The sequence below is a fragment of the Zeus faber genome (genome assembly GCF_960531495.2).
Source record: "Zeus faber genome assembly, chromosome: 2".
NCBI lineage: Eukaryota > Metazoa > Chordata > Actinopteri > Zeiformes > Zeidae > Zeus > Zeus faber.
Window position 1 is genome coordinate 45,126,673 of NC_137189.1, and position 26,247 is coordinate 45,152,919.

Below are 26,247 nucleotides of genomic sequence, written 5' to 3' on the forward strand. Positions count from 1 at the left end.
TGAAGGCACCGTTAATGCTGAAAGGTACATACAGGTCTTGGAGCAACACATGCTGCCACAACGCCAAGCCACACTCTGCATGTGTTACAACAGCCTGGCTTCCTAGTACTAGACTGGCCTGCCTGCAGTGCAGAACTGTCTCCCATCGAAAATGTGTGGCGCAAAATACAACAACGGAGACCCCGGACTGTTGAGCAACTGAAGTCGTACATCAAGCAAGAATGGGAAAGAATTCCACCTACAAAGCTTCAACAATTAGTGTCTTCAAACGCTTATTGAGTGTTGTTAAAAGGAAAGGTGACGTAACACAGTGGTAAACATGCCCCTGTCCCAGCTTTTTTGGAACGTGTTGCAAGCATCAAATTCAAAATGAGTGAATATTTGCAAAAAAAACAAAGTTTATCAGTTTGAACATTAAATATCTTGTCTTTGTAGTGTATTCAATTGAATATAGGTTGAAAAGGATTTGCAAATCATTGTATTCTGTTTTTATTTACGTTTTACACAACGTCCCAACTTCATTGGAATTGGGGTTTGTATATAGTTTCACTGTTATCTCTCTAAGAGTAGTATAGACAAAATCAGATCTAACAATTATAAAAAAATAAAATAAAAATCTTCTCTGGCTGTGGCCTGATGCGGTCTTTGATTATGTAACAGGTTTAGAATCCTCATTGCTTTAGATTAGAAGATGTATAATTGGCCAATGAATCTGCCGTCACACCATTTCTTTGCACTTCTTCCAGAACGCTCTAGGCGCTGCTTGGGGTCTGAGGTCGTACGTCGTGGGTCAGGTACCATGAGGCAGGCGTTGGAGGGGCAGGTGTTGACCTCCCACTGTGCACTCGGAGAGCATGGTGAGTAGAGGAGAGAGGGGGTAGTATATTTTCATGTCATGCACCACCCTAAGGGGGATGGAGGTGATGGATCTTCCCATCACCTCCATCCCCCTTTATGTTGGTTGTATTGTTGTGTGTGTTTATAACTAGGCTAAAGTAAGCAGCCAATTCGCAGCGTCTGATTTCATGGTGCGTTTGAAATCCTCAAAAATTATTTTACTGTCTTTTACTATTTTCTACACACAGATCACTTAAGACCAGATGTAGAAAAAAAAAAAACTACAGCACTTATAGTACTCAAACCTATATTGCATTGCATTTCTTTATTCTATTTGTATAGGGTTTGAAATGCAATATTCGGGTGCGTGCTCGAGGCTTGTGGCCGGGTGGGACATCTCGCAGATTGCGGTATGGCCGGCCTTGCCTTTGCGCGGGGTGTGGGTGGGCATGGGTGGTTCTGGCAGGGTGTCGTTCTGTCGGCTGGGGGGCCCGGCTCCGGGCCTGTAGTCCGTGCCGGGCGCCTGCTGCCTGCGGCCCGGGTTCTGCACTTGCGGCAGCGTCTTTTGCCCGCCCATTTTGGTGGGTTGTATGTGTGCCCTTCAGGGGTGCAGTATCATTTTGTGCTCTCTCGGACTAGTTTGTGCACCTTGGGGTCGTGCTCCTCTCCGGGCCCCCAGTTTCTCAGTGGGTTGGGTTTTTTTCTGTGGCTGCAGTGCATTGTGCTCAGAGTGTTCTTGCGGTCTTGCATTGTCTGTACGGCTGCGGGCTCATGAGCGGCTTCAGGGCCTTTTCCGCTGCTTGGAGGTGCTACAATATAATTCTGACCTGATACACCAGAACTGATTGGGACCAACCCTGTGTATTCACTGGTGGACACACACACACACACACACACACACACACACACACTCACACACACACACACGCTGCCAGCATCTGCCTCGAACACACCCCTTAACACCCTCCTGATTGCGTCCTTCTCCTTTCCTCACCTTTATTGCTATAACTATCACAGGAAGAGGCCACGTGCCGTAATTTCTGTTCGAATTTTCACGACTTAATTATATTTTGTCAAATACATGTTGTCGTCTGATATTTTTATGTTTGTTTTTTCAACTATATATTGTCATTTGTTTCTATGTTTATTTGTCTCACCCATCCTGGTTCTCCCTCTCTTGGAGAAGTAATGATGATTAGTTGTTTTTGATCAAAACATGGTAAGATTGTTCTCCAAAGAGGGGAGTTGGTGGCTGAAAAACTGTTAAAATGATTCTGTGCTAACATCAGCCTTGTGTGTTTACAACAATGTCTCCCAATATCTTTGTTTTAATGCCTGTGGCTGGTTGCTGTTGCAAGTATTTGTGTGTGTATGTGCTATTTTTGTATGTATTTTGTGAGCATTTATCATGTGTGTGAGGTCTTTGCGGATATTTTGGAGTGGATGCTCACTGATCCTAATGTTTATTTATCTGCGTGCTTGCGAGCGCCCAAGCATTTGTGCACTCCTCTTCTCTCAGGTTTCTTCCCACAGGCCCTGAAAACTGCCGTAATCATTCTTAAAAAAAAAAAGAGCAAGCTAGACAGCTCACTAATGAACAGTTATAAGCCCATATCAAACCTCCCATTTGTTATGTAAATTAAAATCATTGAAAACTGTTTTGATAATTCCCAGTCAGGATTTTGACCACACCACCGCACTGAGACTGCTCTTGTTAAGGTGACATCCATCTAATGACCATGATCCATTTAAACACAGACAGTGGCTCAATCTCAGTCATAGTATTACTGGACCTCAGTGCTGCATTTGACACGGTCATCCACAACATGTTACTAGACCGACTGGAAAACTGGGTGGGACCTTCTGGCACAGTACTAAACTGGTTTGAATCCTACTTAAATGACGGGGACTACTTTATGTCTACAGGTAATTACACATCTGAGCAGACAAAAATGACATGCATAGTTCCCCAAGGCTCGATTGTGGGGCCTCTTCTGTTTAGCATCTACATGCTCCCACTGGCTCAGATTATGGAAAACAATGAAATATGTTTTTGATATTAATATAAAAAAAAAAATAATAAAAATAATGATGATGATAGTTGTTTTTGGGGCCAACGAAGAACGAATAAAAGTCAGCGCTGTTTGAATTGGTAATGTTAAAAACCACAAACCAAGCCAGAAATCTTTGTGTTGTCATGGGCTCGGACTTAAATTCCAACAGCCACATTAAAACAATTATAAAATCAGCCTTCTATCACCTTTAGAATGTCAAGGATTAAAGGACTTACAGTATGTCTCACCATCATTTGGATAAACTTGTCCAATGCACTGATCTTCAGTAGGCTCGACTATTGTAACCGTGTCTTTACAGGTCTCCCTAAAGAAAACATCACACGGCTGCAGCTGACTGAGAACGCTGCTGCTCGAGTCCTCACTAAGACCAAGAAAGTAGCTTCCTGTCCGTCAAAGGATTTCTTTTCAAATACTTCTGTTGGTTTATAAAGCATGGAATGGTTTAGGACCAAAGTATATTTCTGATCTTCTGCTGCGTGATGAACCATCCAGAGCTCTCAGGTCGTCTGGGACAGCTCTGCTTTCTGTCCCCAGAGTCAAAACTAAACATGGAGAGGCAGCGTTCAGTTTTCTTGCACCACATATCTGGAACAAACTCCCAAAAAAAACGCAGGTCTGCTGCAACTCTGTCCTTTGAAAACAAGGCTGAAGACCTTTGCCGCTGCCTTTTACAAAACCAAATTTGTGGCTTTTGATTAATTTCTTGCACTGCACTAACCTTTATGATTTGATTTTATGCATTCTATGTGTTCTATTTTTTTTACTTCATGCATTCTATGTATTCTATTTTATTTTTTCATTAAATGGTTTTAATTTGAACTCTTTAATGTTAATCTCCTTTCTTTTGTACTTAATGCTTTAGTCTTAATGCTTTTGATGTTTTATGTAAAGCACTGAATTGCCTTGCCTTGTGCATTTCCGCTTGTCTGTTTATATTTTCAAAAGTGTACATGCGTGTATGTGTGTGTGTGTGTGTGTGTGTGTGTGTGTGTGTGTGTGTGTGTGTGGGTTTTCCAGGACTGCGCCAGATCCTGACAGATGTGATCGAAGAGGTGAGACAGTCGGTTGATAAAGACATCGACGGGGCAGAGCTGCTCCATGGCCTGCTCAACTCCCCCTGGCTGCAATCCCTCCTGAAGGTCTGTCCCTTCCCAAGATCCAAACACAACGCACTTTCATTTAATTTGTTAATTTTTCACTATATAACGCTTTACTAACATTTTGGTTTAAAAAAAAAAAAAAATAATAAATAAATAAATATATATATATATATATATATATATATATATATATATATATATATAAATATAATCATTATCATTCAAATATAACTCATATTCAGACTATAAAAGCAATATGTTTCATCAGTCTCAGACTTGATTAGCTTACCGTCCTTTCAAATCAGTCTTATCATTTTGTCGTGTTTCACAATATTTTCTTAGACGGGTTAGTTTGTTTACTTTGTATTTGTTCCTCCATTCAGGCTTACGAGTGTCTTCAAAAGTTCCAGAAAGAGGCTCCTGCTCCGTCTCTCGACTACGTGTCCGGCCTTTCCCTGCAGGTCCTTGTTTACATTTTAGAATTCCACTGTCAACCACTTCTACTGATGCTCTCAATCCGGTGACAAACTGTGGTACTACTGTGTGTCCAGCAGGGTGATGTTTAGGGCTCCTGTTCCCCAACCGACAGATCAGGTTTTAAACCACTTTGCTGCAATGTCCTTCTGCAAGCCAGGCAGCGCTGTTCTATAGCGAAGTGCAATCCCCTCTATGATCAACAGATCATATCACATTTTTGTAATCATATTGAGCGATTTTCACTCTGCGCTATCAATTCATGAGAGCAAAACGTCAACGTGCAACATGGGGCAAGTGAAGAATAAGACTAACTTTAGCATAAGAGGAATTCACAAGTCAAAGACGAAGACTCTGAATCCATGAATCAAGGTGCAAGGCTCAGACTTTTACTTCCAACAATAACACACGACACACAGATGGACTTCCGCAATGAAGTCCGAGATGACTTTCCAAGGCGTCTCTACGCCACAGACTTGCGTCGATCCATAGAATCTGCTCTCTCGGGTGAAACACTTTGGCTGTAGAAGGACATGCTGCCTCAGGCTCTTCTCCAGAATAGCTTAACGATTGCCAGGACTGTGAATTCAGCTTGTCACCGTGAGCGCGTGGTGGTTCTATTCCACACAGAGCTCGCGTAGCCTGGACTAAACATGAGCTGTGTAGGCCAATCAATGTCTCAGCTCCCAGCAAGGGGAAGTGGCGAGGCGGCACGACGACGGACTTTGCCAGAGGAACCGTCGTTCTTTTTACAAACACTTAAGTAGGCTGGACGACGGTACAGACATGTAGTACCCAGTACTCCGTTCCGCACACGAGGTACGTGTAAAATGTAAAGAAAACAAATGAAAGGATCACTGGTGTCGAGGGGGTCCTGTCTCGCTGTTGCGAGAGAGAGTTTGCTCGTTCCCATTCTTGAAATTCCCTGAGATGTGATTCTTCTGCCTCTTTTCCAAACCATATCGCCACGTAGAAAAGGCTGCGCTTTACCACCGCAACTTCAGTATTATTTAAACATAGGCCTTATTTTTCGATCTTTGGGAGTCAACCCGAGTGATTGGCATCAGAATCATTGAAATTGATCCAGTATCGTGAGAATAACTTAAACCAAGATGCAATTTGTAGTACAATGAGGCAACTATGACCCCAATCTTCGTCCCCATTGTGTGCTGAATACAGGAAGGATTTATACGATTCTGATGCCATTCACTCTATGTATGTAAATGTGTCTTCATTTTGAAATTACAACCTGCTCTCATATCCCCGTGACATCTTGTGTTGTCTGGTACTCACTTCATGTGTAACATTACGCCACTGAAATCTGAACATCTCACATGAGCATCATCCGTCCGTCGCCGTAGGTGCTGATCGACATCAGTGCGCTGCCGGGCTGTTCTGCGGAAGCCAGCGAACTCCACGCCCTCCTCAGACAGCCCCACCTGCAGGTACACAGGTGTACTCTGTTGGTTTTTATTGTTGTTTTTACGCCTGTTGTACGCGCTCGCGGCATATTTCTGAGCAATGCGATTTAACGAGGCCTTTTCGTCAACGCTTAGAAATCAGGTTTTTTTTTTTTTTTATCACAATCAGTGTTTTCTTGCCTTGACCCTTGCGGGCTCCAGGCGCTGCTCTCGGCCCACGATACGGTGGCCCAGAAGGACTATGAGCCCGTGTTGCCTCCCATGCCCGAGGAGCTGCCTGACGATGAGGAGGCCACCAGGACCGTCTGTCTCGTGAAGAACAAGCAGCCCCTGGTCAGTCCCTGCTGCTCTGTTCTAGAAATACATAATAAGATAGATAAATAAACAGGTTTTTTGTTTGTTTGTTTATTTGTTTGTTTTTGTTATCAGGGCTTTGTTCGAGACATTCAGGAAGTTACATTAGTCAACAGAGGGAGGGGGTGCAGGGGAGAAATCTATTAGAGATTAATTTGGGAATTAAGGAAAATCTATTTTTGTTTGGCTTGTTTTCTTAAAAAAAAGAATATATATCAAATAGCATATAAATGTATAAGTAACCTGATGTCCTATTATCTGCTTTTGTTGGGGACACACACACACACACACACACACACACACACACACACGTCAGATGCATTTTCCCAAAATAAACCAAATGTCTGACCTGATTAAACAGATTCCAGATGTTGGAATGCCGGTAATCTCTCATTTGTCTGATTGTCTGTTCATGTGACCGACTGCTTCATCTGTGATGGTGGAAGTGGAAGCCCTTTTAAAGTGGAGGGAAGAAAGACGCAGCCAGGACGGCTTGTGCAGCTTTTGTGTTGACATCCGATATTATAGCGGGTTGTTTTTTAGTCTGTTCAGGCAGAGCATCACTTGTACTTTTGGGCTATATTATTGTTGTATATTACTGGTGCTCTGTCCCTCATAACAGATTGATGACTTTATAGTTAAAAACATTGTTGGAGTTAATACAAAAATAATAACAATAACTATAATTTGTGATGTTATTGTTACTATTAACAAAAACATTAAGTAGTAGTAGTGGCAGTAGCAGTCAAAGTAGCAGTGATATTATAGTTGTTTTGGATAAATTGTAGTAGTCTTATTGTGCTGTATTATTATGCACTTGTAGTTTTTTGAGGCTTTTTATTTTTATTTTATCTTAATTCTCACGTCGCATTTAATTGGATGTGTGTGTTCAGGGGGCTGGGCTAACCTTTCCCAGAGCGTCCAAGCTGCGCGGGAAGCGCCCTAGAGCGGCGGGCCGCAGCCACTGGGACGCGCTGAGGCACCTGACCCGCCAGGGGCTCAGTCGCCTCGTCTCTACGGGAGTCCAAGGCTCCGCTGGTCCTGTCCTGAACCGAGATATCAGGGAAACACTGCCGACGGTCTCCCCAAGAGACAGTTCTCCCTTGGCCGAGCAACTCTGCGGGCATCTTCTGACCCGGCACCACCCCCCGCCGAGCTGCATGCTGCCCGGTAACCGCAGGCCGTGCTGTAGCGCCCCCGCCAGCCAGTGCAGAGTTTGTTTGACCAACCTGCTCTGGAACGAGGGTTTAAACCGCTCCGCCCCGTCCGTCTACAGCCCTGTCCTGATTGGTAAGATCCGTCAGCCAACCCATCGTCACCTGCCCCATCGCCAATCACTTCTGAACTCAATTTTGTTTTTTAAATTCCTCCTGTAACATTGTAAACTCCCCTCCTGTCGCTTGTCCTGAGGAGATGACATCATGGAGGAGCCAGTCCGCGTGGAGGAGGCGTGGGGAGGGCGCCGAGTCTATGCCCCGTCCACCCTGAGCTTCCCCACTCGGCCGCCCCGATGGTGGACGCCGTCCCCTTCCTCGCTCGCCACCGCCCACTATTCCAGGGTGGAGGACTCCCTCCAGCTGGCCACGCCGCTCAGGCTGCGCGCCCAGAGCCCACGCATTCGCACGGCTCCGCCGAGCCCCATGAGGCCCCGCCGGGTGGTGGAGGTTCCCCTGCTCCCCGCCGTGGAGCTCGCCAAGCAGGAGAGCCTGGACGAGCTGCGCTCTACGGTGCGCCTCGCCGCCAGCTCCATGGAGAGCAGCACCAAGGACATCCAGCTCCTCGGGGAGAAGATGGCGACGGCCACCGAGCGCATGTCGGAGAGCGTGCAGGACAACGCCCAGGCGCTGGTCCTCCTGGCGGAGGTGGTGGAGCGGCTGCAGACGCTCCTGGTCGGCGACAGCACGAAGCCGGGCCCCGCCTTCTCACCGATGAGGCGTCGGGCGCGGCCCAGCGACGCCGCGCAAGATCCGTGGAGCGACCGCTCGACCAGGAGCTCCACGAGCCGCACGCCCGGGGCGCGGGAGGAGCGGCCCTCCCTGACCCACCAGTCAAGATGCTCCTCCTGCAGCACCTCACCGAGCGGCTCCTCCCTCGCCCTGTCCTCTTCAGCCCCCGGGACCAGCCGCCGCGCCTCAAAGCCCAGGGCTCCCCCCGTCTCTCCACGGAGGCCCACCCCCGCCACGCCCCCGACGTCCGGGCCGCTCCTCTGCAACGGAGAGGGCCCCCCCACCCCCGGGGACGGGCCCCCGAGCCGCCGGCGGAGGACAAAGAAAAAGAAGAAGAAAACCACGTGAGAGAGAGACGCCGAGCGCCTCCTCTTACAGCGAGGGTACCTGCTAGGGGCCTCCACGGGTCTTCCTCAGGGAGCGGCTCACCTGCAAACAGGCACTTCAACACCCTTGTGATTTCAGTGCTCTCATCATCATCATTATCATCATCATCGTCATCATCATCCTCGCCATCATCGCCACCACTTTTCCACATCATTTCCATCATCATCGCGGCAAAGTAGCGCTTTTGTAGTTCTGCCACATTTCACCTCTCGATCACTTCAAATTCATCAGCTCATCAAGTCCGCAGCCTCTCCTTGCCTACTTTTCAAACCTTCAACACCGATACCGACGTCCTGACTCGATGCCAGTCCAAGCTGTACTTTTGGCTTTTACATTCGATACCATGAAAGTATAAAATGTAATACACAGCCAGACCTCTGACCCCTTTGGACATTTACGCTCTTGACGCAAATCAGTGCCGGGTTTGTCAGCTTCATGTATTGTCTATAGACAATAACTTAGACACAGTGAGTTTTGCCAGCACTAAAATCCAACATCCAACCAGGCTAACAGCATGTTCCTTGTGTCTCGTTTTTGAACATTATTTCTCGTCTTTTTGGAGGTACTGCTTTTGCGCTTGCTAACTGTCCATACAGTCTGTAGAAGTCTGTAGAAATCCCAAAAAATGTTTTCTCTTGAATCAGTTATTTCTCTCCATGAAGGCTGTAGCTAATTAAAAACAAAAACGAAAAAAAAAAACCTGATCAGCCAAAGTGCTTTTCAAATTAAAAGTTTTAGTTCCAACTGTGTTGAAAGTGAGTTGTTGGAGCACTGGTTGGACAGCATGTGTTGAAGGTGATCATTAACCCCTTAAAACACACCTTTAATGTGCCAAAAATTTAACGTTGGCAGCCCTGGTCATTTCTATACGTTGACTTCGGCTGTCTCAAGTTTTGAGATTACTTTTATTTATTATTTTAAGATAAATCTATACCCTTTTTTTTTTTTTACTCTTTGTGTCTTGTCTCTTTACAGGGTGCCACCATTAAAAGGAACGAGGTCACGGGGGAGATTTTTGTGGCGCGGGTGATTCATGGAGGACTGGCAGATCGAAGTGGTAAGTCTCTCTTTCTCTCCCCCATCCTGCAAACTGTTTCCTACGTTTATGTGTCTTTTTCAACACACTTTTCACTTTGGGTTGTCATGCTGATACAGACTTTCATACATGTTAACTTTCTCCCCCTGTCTTTTTTTCCACTTTTGACACACACACACACACACACACACACACACACACACACACACACACACACGCGCGGGCACACACTATGTGGAGGTTGTGTTCCTTATTTTGAATGCTGTGTGTGTGCAGGTCTGCTCCATGCAGGGGACAGGATCATTGAAGTGAATGGTTTCCCTGTGGATGGAATGGAGCCTGAGCAGGTTATCCAGGTGGTGGTAAGTCTTTCTTTATTACTCATATTCATCTCTATATATGTATATATATATATATATTCTCTTGTATTTTTTTTCAATAATTAAACTGTACTTTCACATTCTTGAGCCGTGCACTTTATTACTTATTAAAATGTTTTTACTGTTGGACTATTTATTGTATGTATATATTGTGAATTTAATGTACATTCTCCTGCTTCTGTACTTAATGTTTCCCAGTTGAGCTGCTGTAATGCCTGAATTTCCCCATTGGGGGATCAATAAAGGACTATCTTTATTTATTATTATTATTATTATTATTATTATTATTATTATTATCGTATATGGATTCAAGTCGGAATCAGTAATATTGGCGACAATTAGCCCCTGCTAATGGAAGCAATACAAACAAGACCAACATTGGCAACTTTACAATGGACACTAACATTAAGCTGTTGCGAAACTCTGTGATTGCACAGTGTTTAATCTCGCATGTAATCAAAATGTGAAATTTCATGATAAATTGATCTAATCATTATTAAATATATCTATCTATGAACTGGTTTTTGAATTTCAAAAATGTGATGCAGGATGTCCCGGGGAGCATTTACAGTTAGCCAGATCCAAAGTGTTGTGCAGTGATACATCCAACAACAGCAGCGTCCAACGGTGCTGTTCTGATTTCCAAGTGGTGTATACCATGCCCGCTAACTTAATGCAACGTGTCCTCCAATCAGCAGGCCAGATCCCACGGCACCATCATGTTCAAAGTCATTCCCATCACAGAGAGACCTGTTCACAGCCAGACTATGGTGAGATGCCTTGGAGTCACACACACACACACACACACACACACACATACACACACACACACACAAACTTATATCCTGCTCACTGTACATGCTAGCTGTACGTGCGCGCCATGGCTGACTACAGCCCGCAGCAGGACCCGGTCATCCCCTGCGCGGATGCCGGCATGGGCTTCAGGAGGGGCGACGTCCTGGAGATCGTGGACCAGACAGACGCCCTCTGGTGGCAGGCGAAGAAACTGCCCAGCACGACGGCCTGCGCCGGCCTGGTGCCCTCCACCAACCTGCTGAAACGGTGAGGGTGCCCGGTTCTCTGCCACAGTTGGCTGCAGGGGGCTAAAGCTACATTTTCTTCACGTTTCATAAAAAAAATTTAGCGTAGTAACTTATTCAAGAAAAACATGTGGCATCACTATTTGTATTTGAGGAGACACGCGCACACACACACACACATAAAGATGGGATTTTGCAAGCATTTGCCAAGTACAAATTACTCCCAAGTAATGAATATATGGGAACAATCTGAAAAAGAATGTCAGTCCAAAAACATGTCGATGGTCGTTCGAGGCCCTCATCTTTTCACTTGGATACGTCCTGAGGAAGACACGTGTTGGCTTTTTAAACCCGTTTAGCCACGATAATAAAGGCATTTAATCATACTTTTTGAATGATTAAATTTGAGTTAAAAAAGAAACACGTGGAAGAGTGAGCGGTTTCCCATGAGCACCGTTGAGTGTGTGTTGTTTTAACTCAAAGCTGTGTTTGTCCCCCCAGTAAGCAGAGAGAATTCTGGTGGTCTCAGCCGCACGCCTGCGTCCAGACCTGTGAGTTGTTTCACCTCATCCATACACACGTTGGATTCATATCCATCTACCTATTTATTATTATTTCCTCCAAAACACTCTTTTAAAAATGATTGTATCATATTTATCTGATTACTTATTTTTATTTCTTCACAGCACATTTTTATACATTTTGTATTTTGTATTTGTTTTATTTATTTCCCTTATTATGCACATTTTTGCACGTTTAAACAAATAGATTAGATACCTTTTTAGGTTAAAAAAAAATTTTTTTTAATAATTCAATTCTACTCATTCTATTTGTTCATATAAATATTTGTATATATTTGTTGCACATTTACCTAAGTAAGATTTATTGTATTTTATTTATCCCTTTATCCATATTCTGCCTTCCAAATATCAAAACTCTTCACCACATTACACAACAGTTTACAATATATTCAGACTGTATGTAGCAAGGAGGGGTGGGCGATATGGCAAAAATATCATATCACCATTTTAGCCAGGATCACGATCCAAGATCTTTTCAGAATAATTTTTCTTGTTTGTTTTTTAAGACTATTTTGCAGGTTACTGAACAGTGCAACCAAACTAACTTCCCTATTTAAAAAAATATAGCCCCACAAGGTAACACAACCTAAATACAAACAACCTACTGTTTGCTATTATTGGTTTATTGGCGTGTCTAGGGAAGATGCATCAAATGGCTAATTTGATGGCTCCTTTGTCACTATCAAAATCTGTAAATAAATTTGGTGTCATATAATTAAAATTCCCATTTCCATTAAAGTTACTGGTAAATTGCTTGTTTGCCTATTTTGGATGCATTTTAAATCTGATAAAAAAGGAGAGGCTCCGACTCCTGCTGCGAGCTCCGCCTGAAATAAAATGTATTTAGTTTAATTTCCGACTTGTTCTCCGCTGCGCTTCAATGTTCCCCGTATCCCCAAACAAAACAAATTGAAAATGTGTGTCTTATTTAAGATGATAATTTTTTTTTATTTCCATTTACTACTACGGAACTTTTACTGCCACCGACCCCCGCCAGATCAGGAGCGTTCCGGCACCTCCCGATTTACAAATCACAGACTAGCAAACAGTGTGATTCACGATGTGACTGAGGAAACAAATTTGGATGTGCGTATGAGCCATAGAACTGCAACCGATAGAATGTGCACTGTAGCACAATACCAACGATCTCTCTGTAAATGCAGATCGGGGAGACATTTTAATCATTCATGATCTAATATCGTCAAATCGCACACCCCCTGTAGTCAGGTCCTTGATGAGATATGTAGATGGAGGCATTCACATATAATTAGATATTAAGCTTTTGTCATTGTCTTCAATTGTTTCGCAAGGGTAAATTCAGGAATGGTTTTATAAAAATACAAAAAGATGCTTCTTCTCAAACACACACATAGCAACCGGAGTTTATTTCAGAATCCGCTCATCCATTTTATGTGAGTTTTTAAACATTTCTGTATATCTTTTGCTCCACGCTTACCTGAAGTGAGCACTGTGGATGAAGGTAAGTGGCAGTTGTTGAGTTGTTACATTTTAAATTCACATTTCAGTGAAGCTACTACCAACAGACATGGATCTGGTCAGAGGCAAACTTTAAATGATCCAATAATATTTTGAAGCGATTTTGGACGAAACATACATGTCTAATCCAAACCTTTATTCCAATCAAATGCAAACTAGTTTAAATAGTATTTAAGAAATTAAGGTAGATACTTTCTAACAATGTTGGATACAAAAATCGAACCAATAAAACAAACAAATCAAAAATCGAATCAAATACCAACCAGAAGCTGACTTCATCATCAGTAGAACTAGAAGTAAGGAGGACCAAATGGGTCTGTGGCCGTTCAGCCTGCCACACGCCACCTGAGTGGCATTTTCAGGGCCCGTTGATTGCTCTGACAAGCAACAGGGTTACAGCCACCCTGATCCCAGGGCCACGTTACCTAGACCCAAGACGGGTGTGGCTGCTTAAACCACACCACAAGGACCACAAGTTAAAAACATTTGGCTTAGACATGTCTTGCTACTGTTTGCTTGAAGTGGAATTTAGAAATGATCAAATGAAACAGTGTAAGCAGTGCTGTAACAGGAGTAACAGAGATTGAATTCATGATTTTCATTTTTTTTGTCAAGAATTATTATTACAAATTTCCCTCCACAGAAGAGGACCTGATGGCCATTGATGATAAATGTGTGGAAGCAGGTGAGACGTCGCCTGCCATTGTTTGCCTTTTATATTGAATTGAATAAATGCCAATCAACAGCGTCTTAATACATCTCATGCACACAGAGTACACAAACATATATGCCCATTTTAAAATAGTATTATTTAAATCCTTCCACACACGGATCACAACAAGTCCATTCATTCCTAAGGAGAGTCAGATAGAAAGCTATGACTCCCTCCAGTGCGGAATCTCCGCGTCTGATCGAGGCTCCGGGATGCATTCAAAATGTTCAACTGATGTGACAAGTTTCGGTACAACATTACTACCGGAAGTGACATCAGTCAAGTATTATTATTTTTTATTTTTGGAACTTGGCATAAAAATAAGTTAATATGTCATGCATATGAGGTTATTAACCTTAACCTGGATATCACCATATTCACTATCAGTAAATCGCTTTTGTAGTGACTTGTGTGTATTTTTTTTATGTGTCTTCACACGCTGCCAACACTATATAAAGGGAGTTACAAACTCTGGAAAGCTGGAAAATGGTAGAAGTCCAGCTGATCAAACGAATGGTTGTTTTGCCAAGAAAAAACGAGCCCTGACCTATTTTGTGATGCGAAACTCAGACGCAATTCACCCGACGGCCACTAGAGGCAGGATCCGGCTCTCGGATGCGGATGCGCGGATTGGGTGTGAAGTTAGCTCCAAACTGTGCACTTTGTGTTCAATTTATCTGTTAAAAGCTGTTTTCTTAAAAGAGAAAAATTGGTCTTAACACGTGCTTCATTTGTGTGTTCAACAGATGAGGAGGCTTTTGAATCCGGTAGGTAAGTTTTAGTTAAAGCTAAAGCTGTTCAAGGGGACCTGTTATGCAAAACTCACTTTTTCAGCGCTTGTGCACATACATTTTGCTCTCTGATTGGCCTAACTAACACACATACCGTGAAATATGACAACCCAGTCAGTTTGTTGTGAGCTGTCTATTTCCGAAAAACGGGATTCAACAAGCTTTCATCTTGGTCTCCCCCTGGGAGGTCACACAGGGCCTTAGTTGAATTAGAACCCCCCCACCCCCATCTGAGTTACTCCACCCACGGCTGGGGCGCGACCATGGGACCCACTTGCATAGAAGCTAAGAACTAAACAGACTACACTACACAGACCAGCACAAATCTTATAAAAGAAAGGGGGGGGGGAGGTGTGTGTGTGTGTGTGTGTGTGTGTGTGTGTGTGTGTGTGTGTGTGTGTGTGTGTGTGTGTGTGTGTGTGTGTGTGTGTGTGTGTGTGTGTGTGTGTGTGTGTGTGTGTGTGTGTGTGTGTGTGTGTCTCTCTCTCTCTCTCTCTCTCCACGGCAGGTTGACTGCACTGTAGGCTGCGGCGCGCGATTTGCTCCGCGTTTCTCCGAACACAGCTGGAGATGTATTTATTTCATTTTATTTTCCGACATTTTCCTTAAAAAAAAAAAGGCCCAAGTTCCGCCGTATCCCGCGGCGCTCCAATCTCCCCGCTGCTCCGGACAGCGCGGTGAAAGTCGAAACTAACTTTTAAACGAGGCCTTGTAGATCTAATGAGTGAAGATTCAGAGGACTCTATGGTTTTGAGGCATGTTACAATGGCTCGAATGCATAATCTGGTAGAGTGGTATTTTCAGCAAAAAACTTCAAAAACATGTTTTGGGGACCTCAGAGACCATATATGAACTTGTTGAAAAGGAACATAAAGGGGCCCCGCAAGTTTTCTTTCAAGCATGTTTTCAACCGCCCCCAAATGCTTGTCAGGTCCCTCTTGAAATAAAACCTTGTTTTTAAAAATAAAAAAATAAAAAAGGTTGTGCTGATCCTCTTTACAACCTTCACCAACTAAAGAATGGGTTGTTCTTTATGTTCATCTTTTTTTCCCTTTGCATATGAAGAGGTTGTTTCTTTTTGTTTATGTATTGGAAGGGGGCCGAGTCAATGTTTTTTCATAATTGCATGATCTCCAGTTGTACCCAGATCTACAGATCTGCCCGTGGTGCATCTCTTTAACCTCTGTCCATCTTCTGATTCTGCTACGGTTGTGTCTTCCGTCGAATGACTTCTGCTTTCTGACTGGGCAACCACAGAGGAGCTGAGAGAGGGTGAGAGGAATTTAAACCAGTACCTTTCAATGCACACATAACAACTGAAGCAAACGCCTCCGTTCAAATTGAAACAAGCAAAAGCACAATCTGCAAATTGGTTGGTTGTAGGAATTTTCTAGAAACCTATGTTAACGTCTATGAAGGTAGAAGGTGGGAAATATGTGTTTAGTATTCTGGTTATTTATGGAGACAGTGTCCCTTCAAATGTGGACGACTCAAACACCACCAATCCCTGCATTATCTGTCCCCAAGCAGGTATTATAAACCAAAATTAAGGTGGTTTTTTTAAAGTTTTTTTTTTAATAAAGAGAGGATGTTGACAAACCAATTTATTTTAGGTGCTATGCCTGGACTGTTGTCAAACTGCTTTCCCTTTGTTTCATTCCCCGTTTTAAATTCCGAGAAGAGGGTGAATTCAGCAGCAATGTGGAAGGAGTCTACTTGGGTAAGCTCTTAACCTTCTATAATAATAATAATAATAATACATATAGCTGCAGGCAGAAATACAAGGGACTGTAATCGTACTGTAATTCTTATCTAACACGACTAACCTGGATAGGTTTGTCGTGTTAGATAAGAATTACAGTTTTCTGAGTTCCCATGAAATACACATCACTTCGTATCAACACCAATTGCAAATTTTCGAGTTCCTATGGAAGGTAGCATCAGTTTGTGCATCAGCATTTCACCCAATTTAAATGATAATGCCCGAAAGAAGCAGTTATCATCAGCCACAATAGCTTTTGTTTCGCATGGGTCACCAATTACTATTGCTTTATGGATGTCAAAATTATAATTTGAATGGCAGATATTACATTTTAAGCAAATACTCACACTCATACTCATTGACTATAATATCAGTTGAGTTTAAATTTGTTAAATGTGTAGTTCTATCAGCAGCATTTGAACTATTTGCAAATGCATCTTGTTTTTTAAGCTGTGTATAAATATATACTTTTGGACAATAATAATAATTTCTCGGTTTCAGCTGTTTCATTACAGACCCTGTGTTTACCCTACACTGCTTCAGTGTACAAAGAATGGCCAGTAATGACACTAAATGAGTGATTCTTTATATCATCGCACGTCTTTAGTACAGTTGCTGGCACAGATTGTGACTTACTGCATCCTTTACCTTTGAATCTGGGGGCTGGAATGGTTGTCTTCGGCTTTGCCACTGGATGCTTCGTAGTATTCACTGTCGTATATCACATATCTGCCTGTAGTTCAGTGATTTCAAATATTAGTTGACTTTGACTGGAAAAAAGGTGAGGGGAAAACCAAAATGCCTTTAGACATTGTAGTTTTCCAGGTCCTGATGACACACAGAATTACTACTTACATGAGATACAATTTTCCGAGTCCCATGGAACGCATCATGACAGGGCTTGACATTTAGGTTTTTGGGCCACTTGTCCAAATATTTTACTTGCCTGATAGCCAAATTTACTTGTCCAATAAGGAAAATGTAGGCCTAAAAAATATGCATGTGTTCTAAATATTGAGGGGGAGGTATCACCGGCAACCCCCCAAAATTTCCTCACTAAATGGAATCTTGGCTAGTGAAGATTCAATTTCAAGAGGTTTATTCGTCACATACATATACATACTTTCATACATACAGTATATGCAGTGAACAATAACTACTTAGAGGTTGATCTGTCCAGTGAGCAAAGCAAAATGAGAATTCTAACCGAAATGCTCTTCATTCCATTAGTAGCCAATGGAGCAAGAAAAATATTGGGAATTTACCGTTTAATTATTAAAAAAAAATAGGATAGGATTTTTTTTTTATCATTAAATGCCTTGCTTTCTTTAAAATTGTGTAATTTGTTTTAGAGGATGTTATTTGAGTCCAGTCACATCAAATCATTTTAAATATGTTATTTTTTGTAGTGGAATGAATGTAAACAAAATATTTCATAGACTTTCCTAGTTAAAAGAAATACTCGGGAGCCCTAAGAGCTCCCGAGTAGGCTAACAGCCTGTTCAGCAATACACTAAGGTCCAGCCCGTTAGGATAGCACTTTCATACATGACATGCAACTCAAAGTGCTTCACATCAAAAGAAGGCCCTCAAATAGTAACAATAAAAGAAAATGCGTTAACAAAGTTGATTAATACAATAATTATAAGAGAGTAAGAATCAGGTCATAAAAGTAGTTATATATATAAAATTGCTTCAAAATCAAGCAAAATGCATTTTATAAAAATGTTAATATACTAGTTTTCAGATTTGGGCTCATCAGTTGAGACTATCAATGATCACGATCGTTCCGCAGCTAATTATAATTTTCTTATTTCAATGAATGTCCTGTATTTTACTATCGTGACAACGAGCTATGATCTTTTTTACACAACACAACACAAACTCAACACAAACTCCATCCACAATACTGAACCGATCTGGATGAAACTCAAACGACGGCGTGTGGAAACTGCCCCGAATGCACTTCTCATTCAGATTCTCTGTGGGTTCGCCAGATCCGTGACATCCATGAAAGTCTGACGTCAGTCACATCTGCATGTGCTGGCGTCTTGGTGAGGACGCGGTTGTTGACCAATCACTAGACGGCAATGCCATCTTGTGACCTGTGCGAGCCATCATACAAAAATCATTTTCTTACTAAATTATTCCACAATAATAAACCGATCTGGATCAAACTTGGATAACAGCAGGTCGGGACTGCCCTGAATGCACATTTTATTCATCTTATCTGTGAGTGTGGTCCATCCATAGACTACTGATGTCGATTTTTAATATACAAAAGCAATCGGCCTCCCACCCTTGGGCTGGACCCCTAATAAACCTAAAAAAGTGACCAATAAACTTGAAAAAAGGCTATTCTGGAGACAGAGGTTTGGGTTAGGGTTAGGGTTAAGGGTCACCAGGTGTTCACTCAACCGCTATAAGCACTCACTTGTCCAACTTTGATTCTTTTATGTTTTTCATGTATTTTGTGGTATGTTGTGGTTATTTATGTGGTTGATTGTATTTATTTTACATGTCATTTTTATGCAGCAGGCGCTTTTGTTTTGTCGGGACAATAAAGGCTATCTTATCTTTTCTCATCTTACCTCCTATTCGGAACCACGCAGCGGGCTTCAGGCGCAGCCTCCGCCTGTGCCGGCGGAGGTCCCACAGCACCAGCCAGCCATCCTGCCTCAACCGCTGCCCCAGCAGCTGCTACAGCGCCATTGCCAGTCCCTACGAGGAGGTGGTCCGCTACCAGCGGCACCCGGAGGACTCCTACCGCCTTGTCACCCTGATAGGTATCTGTCTGTCTGTCTGTCTGTCTGTCTGTCTGTCTGTGAGAGACCAGTTGAATATTTGAATGAGACATTGTTTTTTGTTCGTTTTTTTTGCAGAAATAGTGCGGAGTGGTTAATTTTGGAGGAATCATGACAACACATGTCATGATGTATGATGTATGATGATTGTCATATTGAAAAGTTGGCCAAAACATTTGGACAAAACAAAATATCACCGTATTTATAAAGATCACACTACAGGTAATATCTTTGTAGTACAAAAAAGGCAATCTTCAGAAATTCAAAGAAACCGTTTACAACTTCAATGAAGTTGTCAAATAAAACAATATTTATAAAGTCCCCTGATATATAATCGTTTTAGTATAAAAACAAGGCCATCTTCAGGAACGTAATTTTTATAAAGACTGTGACATTTGTTATGTTATTAAAAAAACAAGGCCATCTTCAGAAAGGTAAATAAATGAATTATTTACATTAATTTTGTGTTTTTAAGACTTTTTCAACTTTCGTAATATTAGTCGCCATATTGTTATTAGTGTAGGTGACTCTGAAGTAGCCATCTGTAACAAAGTATCGCTAGATGGCTGATTATAGTTTTTGGGGTTTTGTGAAACGCAGCACGAGTTACAGTTTTCCCAGTTTCCATTAAACGCAGCATCGGCTCGGGTTGTCTGTGAAAGCTATGCAGTCCACAAGGTGCAAGTCGCTGTATGCCAAGTAATAAATACACTCTAGCTGCAGGCAGCAATACACAGGGTCCAGGTTAGTTGTGTTAGATAAGCATTACAGTTTTCCGAATTCCCGTAAAACACACCAGCACTTTGTATCGACACTAATTACAAATTTCCATTATTCTGTTTAATAAATTGTTGTTAAATAAGGTACTACTTTTTCAGAACAGAAAGAATTTCAATTCGTGGCATGTATCTGGTCTTATTTTATCAAGTTAAAAAATGTAAAATGCCTTTTAATTACCATGTTGATGTTTCTACTGAAGTAAAAGCAGATATGTACTAGCTGTTAAATGTACTTCAAAGTTGTTTTTTTTTACCTTTTGTTTCCACAAATGAGTGCTCAGCATATTCTGATTTGTCTTTCTTTTGACAGAAAAAAATATGAATCCTTGTTTAAAGAATGTACATGAATATAACTAAGTGTATATAAATATTAAACCAGGAAAAAAATATATATATATATATATACTACAAAGTACAGATATTTGCTTTGAAACCTAGTGGAGTAAAAGTCTGAAGACTTTGAAAGTGAATTTACTTAAGTAAGAACAGATACTTGGAAAAATGTACTTAAGTACTTGTACTTTGTTACTTTCTACCACTGCAACCTAATTACCAACTATTATACCTAAATGTTGAGATATTATGTGCCACTTATTACCTGCTTACTAAATGCAGACCAGAAAAATAAGCTTTACCCAAAATTACATTTCCTGACAATATACTGTTACTACCCCTCCCAAAATCTAGCTCCAATGTGCCTGTCTGGAGGAAGCTTGCTTTCCTTCATGAACTCAAAGTGATGCGTCGTTGAAGCCGAGCTGATCCCCTCTCTCGCAGGTCCATCTGGTGTGGGGGTAAACGAACTCCGGAGGCGCTTGATTGAAATCAACCCCGACATCTTCCAGGGGGCTGTGCCTCGTATGTATTTCAACATTTTCTACTGTCAACCCAACCCATTGTTCAACCCAAGTTTGTAATACTGTATCTCCTAACACCTCCTAATGCCTTGTTTCCTCCGCCAGACACTACACGGGTGCCCAAGAGTTATGAGGAGAGTGGGAGAGAATACCAGTTCACAAGCCGGGAACTGTTTGACAACATGGTGTATAACAACAGGTGGGAATTGTTTCATCAAACCAAACTAATGTGAAATAGGGATGGGGTTTCAAATTCATCATTTGATATGGACATTTTATACAACCGACTTCTATGGCTTTCGCAAAATGCAAAGTGTCCAAAACATACAGCTTATTGTGGTAATCACCGGGTGTCATGACATTTCACTGCGTATATGTATGTGACAAATGACCTCTTGAACTTGAAAGACATTACATTACGTTGCATTTAGCAGACGCTTTTATCCAAAGCGACTTACAATTGTTCAAACACCGACGGACGCAGCCATCAGGAGCAATTAGGGGTTAAGTGTCTTGCTCAAGGACACTACAGCTAGCAGGAGGAGCCTGGGATCCAACCAGCAACCTTTAGATCACGAGACCACCAGCTCTACTGCCTGAGCTACCACCCCGTAGAGAGAGTTCTCTCGCAAGGTCCTTTGGGTGCTTATATTTCGTCCTCAGATATGTGATACCTTGGAAATAGCCCATTTAGTGCTGAAGTGCTTGAAAAGTCCTTGGGAGGAAACGCGATCATTGGAAAAATTAACTTTATATTAAGTTTATATTTTATTTGTATTAATAAAGATCACATTAGAGAAATACATTTTTTTTTTTTGCGTGAACTCCTTGAAAATGAAAAATATTGTGCTTAAAAGGGTACTTGAAAGGATGGATTTGGATTTAACTTGGTAACATCCAGAATGAAGCCTGTGTAGAGCAAGCTATCGACAAACTACTCATTATGAAGTATGTTTCTGAGACTTCTTCATCGTTCACACAGTAATCACAGAAGTCGCTGTTAAACAGTAGTTTAGAAAACAGTTGTGTATGAATACAGCACGTTCAATATTCTATAAAAACTTCCATATCGCTTTAAGAGCTCAGAAATAAAACAGCAGAGGATGTATTGCTGTTCCTTCACCAGTCTCAATACTGAAATGTCCCATGGACATGAATGAATGGTCCTTGTATTTGGGGTAGTCCAGACATGCTTTGATCTAAGTAAAATCCACATCGGTCTATATTTGGAGCAGGAGTTAGTGAAAATATGTTTTTCTAAAGGAAGCCGAGCCGACGTACCGGACGTTTGCCGAGCAAAGTTGGCAAACCGCCCCCACTCCGCCAACACGGCTTTGTGACATCATCCAATTTGTTATTTACTCTATGTTCAGGTTGTGGCTCTGGGGGGGGCTTTCGCATGGCGCGCGGTGCCCTGCGCTCGAGGCTCCATTGGTGCGTATTGGTCGCTCCGCCCAGGACCTGCACTGGGTTGAGACGAGAACTGATGCTGCATTCCATGGGAACCCAGAAAACTGTCATTCCTGTCGGTAGGAAGTGACGCTGCCTTTTGCGAGAACTCGAAAAGCTGTAATTCGTGTCGGACCCTGTGCATTGCTGCCTGCAGCTATATTTCTATTTCTATTTCTTATTTTTTAATCTTCTTAAAGAGTTTTTCTGGTATAAAAATATCTAAAACGCGGCAACCGCAGTACGCACGGACAGGGTTGAGGTCTTGTTATAAGGGGGATGTCTCAGACGTCTCGTCAGTCAGGTTGAATCAATATCGATGTACATTTGGAGCAGAAATGAGTGAAAAACTGTTGTAAATTTACCGTAAGAAGAAAATTGTCGGCGTGATTTGATACGTTTCGGGAGAGGGGCGCATTGTGACATCACCACCTGAACTTTTATAAGTTTAAAGGGCTGCATAGGGTTTGCTACACGTAGAAGGACAACTTGAGCTGATGCTGCGTTTAAAGGACACTTGTAAAACTGTAACTCGTTCAGCGTTTTACAAAACCCTGATGGCAATGAGGGACATTTAAACTAAATGACACAAGAGGAGCATTCAGTGACGTAAGTGCACGCTGATTGGTCCAAACGTAAGTCCACTGGGATTGAAAAAAACACGTGAAAAATAAGATACCTCATTTAAGGTAAACATGTCTTTAATTATACACATTTATACCATTGGAGCGACCCTCGATCATGACAGGTTTTCCTCAGTCCGAACCAACCAAGCCGATCCATCCTTAGAGGTTAGTTCAGGTTCAAGTTCAAGAGATTATTTGTCACCAGTGTTAAAGAAAATACCAAACACATCAAACACAAGTTATGAAACAAGTGGGAAATAAAAAGTGCAGCGTTTATTGTAAACTCAGAAAATTGTAACTCGTGCTGTGTTTCACGGAACCCAGGAAAACTGTGAAACGTATCTAACACGACTAAACTGTAACCCATGTATTTCTGCCTGCAGCTATATTTATTATTATTATTATTTTAATTATTATTTTTGATTTCTCTCCCTTTTACACCTGGGTACCAACCCCCTTGTGATGTCCAACAGGTTTCTGGAGTACGGCGAGTATAAGGGAAATATGTACGGCACCAGTATCCAGACTGTAAGAGACGTTTTAAACAGTGGAAAGATCTGCGTCATCGACATCGAGCCAAACGTAGGTCCACCTAAGCTCCCCTGATCGCCAATCTGGACTTTTATTTTTATGCTGCTGCGCCGCTTTTGGCTGTCAATTGGTTGTTCTGTTTTTGTGCGGTGTTTGAAATGGAAGAGAAGAGGAACAGGAATCGAGATCGGAAAATGAAATCTGCATATAACATATATTTTGTGTCTGTGTGTGTATGTATGTATGTATGTATGTATGTATGTATGTATGTGTGTGTGTGTGTGTGTGTGTGTGTGTGGAAGATCTTCATGATGGAAGATATGTAGGTGTTTTTGGGAAACATTTTTAATGCTTGTAATCATATATTCAAGAATTTGATGTGCAACAAAGCTGATACCCACAGAGTTTGGCTTTGTTGTTACTGTGCCATCACTTAGTGTGTATTTGATGAATAATACTTGAGACTAAACCCAAGTGATACTTTCTCCTAACTCTCCAGGCCATTCAGGCGGTGCGGACTCACGAGTTGAAAGCCTTTGTCATCTATGTGAAGCCACCGGCCGCAGAGCGCCTCAGAGAGACCAGACAGAATGCATGGATTACCACCAACTATTACGTCAACCGACCTTTCAAAGTGAGGGGCCCCTGCGCGACCCACTCCTTCATTTAACCTTTTAACCACCAGCTCCTAGCGGTTGCTTCCATGAGGCGGCTTTAAACAGGGTCCCTTCAGATTTCATGCCCTCATCCTCCTTCAGGATCTGATAGAAGCTCTCACCCACACAAACCCCTCCATCACACTTTCGATTCCAGGAGGGGCAATCCAAAAGCGAGCTATTCTAACGTTCACATTTGTTGCTTATTTTTAGTTTTGAATGTACTGTATATATTTGTGAATTCAGTGTTTATCCTCTTATCTGTACTTCATGTTCCCCGCCGAGCTGCTGCAACGCTTGACTTTCTCCCACATGCGTAATCCACCAGGACTAACACAAAGCGGTATCCCTGTACACTCCGGTCGAATGGCCCAATAAGATCCATCCCAATTCTTTTGAAGGGGACCTCAACCAAGGGAAAGGGGCACGATGGGGCTTTTGGTTTGGCCGGCGGATTGACTAACCGGCATTTGCGGGCCGGTGGCACTGGACCCGGGCTGCTTCTTTTGGTGGCAGGACACAATCAGCTGCTCCAAGACGTCAGTCCTCACCACCTCCTCCGCCAACTGGGTTTCCGGTTCCAGTAGTCCTGGGGGGTGTGACCCAGCCGCTCCGGGGTGGCCCACTGGAGGACGTTGTCGTCCGTGTGGGAGGTCGGCGCTAGACTGCACGCCTCTGCTGGCGCCCCCGTCTGTAAAGAGGGGGAAGAGACGCACTTCACGTTCCTCCTTTGGCCTCAAGTTGCCTGAATTGAGAAGAATGAAGACAGAGTTTATTCTATTCTTCGCTTTTATTCTATTGCTGCTGCAAATGAATTTCACAACTTATCCATTGCTATTGAAATGCATACAGGATGTTTCAAATGATTGTCACAAAATCATCATATCTCTCACAATGTCAATTCAGGCAGGACACGGAGTCACGCCTACAGTCAACTGTCTGTCTGATGAGCCAGCCGTCTGATGACGTGTCTATCACAGCTCTTCCGAGGTGGACTTTTTAAATCCGCCCCTGCAACCCTAAGCGCTGCTGGCCGATGCTGGCTCCATTCTCTGTTTTATGGGGGGAGGGGTTTTAGTTGCTCCCAAAAAATCGAAAGGTTAAAATAAAAACAAAAAGAACCCAATTGGTAAATAAAGGGACGGTCCTTGTAAATGAAATTACTTAACAACTCTTGTTGGAGAATTTCTCCTGCGTGGTGGGTGAGGTTAATCTGCCCGCTACAGGAAAACAAACAGAGTATTAAAGTTATTTATTCTGCAGAATATAGAGAAAGATACAGTCATGCTTCAAAGCAGTGATCTGATCCATCTGCCTCTGCTTCTGACGAAGAGGGCTTCATACTGATGAGAGGTGGTGTCTCATTTTAGTCTCAAAATGGGTCAAAATCAGTAACAGCTGAGAACATGTTTTAACAAAGAAAAACACTGAACACTATCGGTGCCGGGAAAGCATATGTTGAGTGTTTACACAAATGGCCTTTTTACGAGCTAGAAAAACCGAGATAACGACTAAAACAGTTGTGAACTATTGGTCAGCTTGTCATTTACAGGACTATGCCCCCTCAGTCATACCCCCCGGGTGTTTCTCTCATGCAGTGGTTTTAGAGTCAAACTCAGGTCACAGGTGCAGTCTGACTATGCCATAAAACAAACCACAATGCTCCGTTGAGCCCCCCTGGGGTTATCTTTATCTTCACACTAGGTCGAGTGAAGATGGAATGTGATCTTGTAACCCATACCCAGCCCTTATGCTACAGGCGGCATTATTGGAAAGAACAGTCTCTTCATAAAAAACCCTGAGAGACTCCTGAGACAATGAGTTTTAAAACGACGTAACATACAAAAAGCTAAAGCCTTTATAAAACATGTAAAACATCATTCAAAGAATTGATCGTGTGCATTTTTCTCTCACACTCTGCCAGTGTAACAAAATTGCTACCTCCACATGTCATTTCCCTCACCAGGACGAAGACTTCCAGGAGATCGAGGAGGCTGCGAGGAAGATGGAGTCCCACTACTGCCAGTTCTTTGATCACGTGATCGTCAACGAGGAGCTGGAGGAGTCCGGCGTGAAGCTGCTGACCGCCGTGAGGAAGGCACAAGACGAACCTCAGTGGGTCCCCGCCAGCTGGATCAGGCCCACGGACTAG

The 26,247-nt window shown here is 42.7% G+C and overlaps 1 protein-coding gene across 1 annotated transcript; it reads left to right on the plus strand.

The window, feature by feature from the left end:
• Positions 1–799: 799 nt before the first annotated feature.
• Positions 800–26,247, plus strand: mpp4b (MAGUK p55 scaffold protein 4b; the record flags this gene model as incomplete). Its single annotated transcript, XM_079996560.1, has 21 exons — positions 800–857; positions 3,930–4,051; positions 4,396–4,473; positions 5,848–5,931; positions 6,109–6,240; positions 9,570–9,651; positions 9,907–9,992; positions 10,706–10,780; positions 10,876–11,072; positions 11,552–11,601; positions 13,094–13,111; positions 13,772–13,813; positions 14,587–14,607; positions 15,889–15,903; positions 16,310–16,351; positions 19,006–19,179; positions 20,754–20,834; positions 20,939–21,032; positions 23,382–23,490; positions 23,939–24,073; positions 26,062–26,247. The coding sequence occupies 21 exons, from the start codon at positions 800–802 to the stop codon at positions 26,245–26,247; spliced, it is 1,881 nt and encodes a 626-aa protein (XP_079852686.1).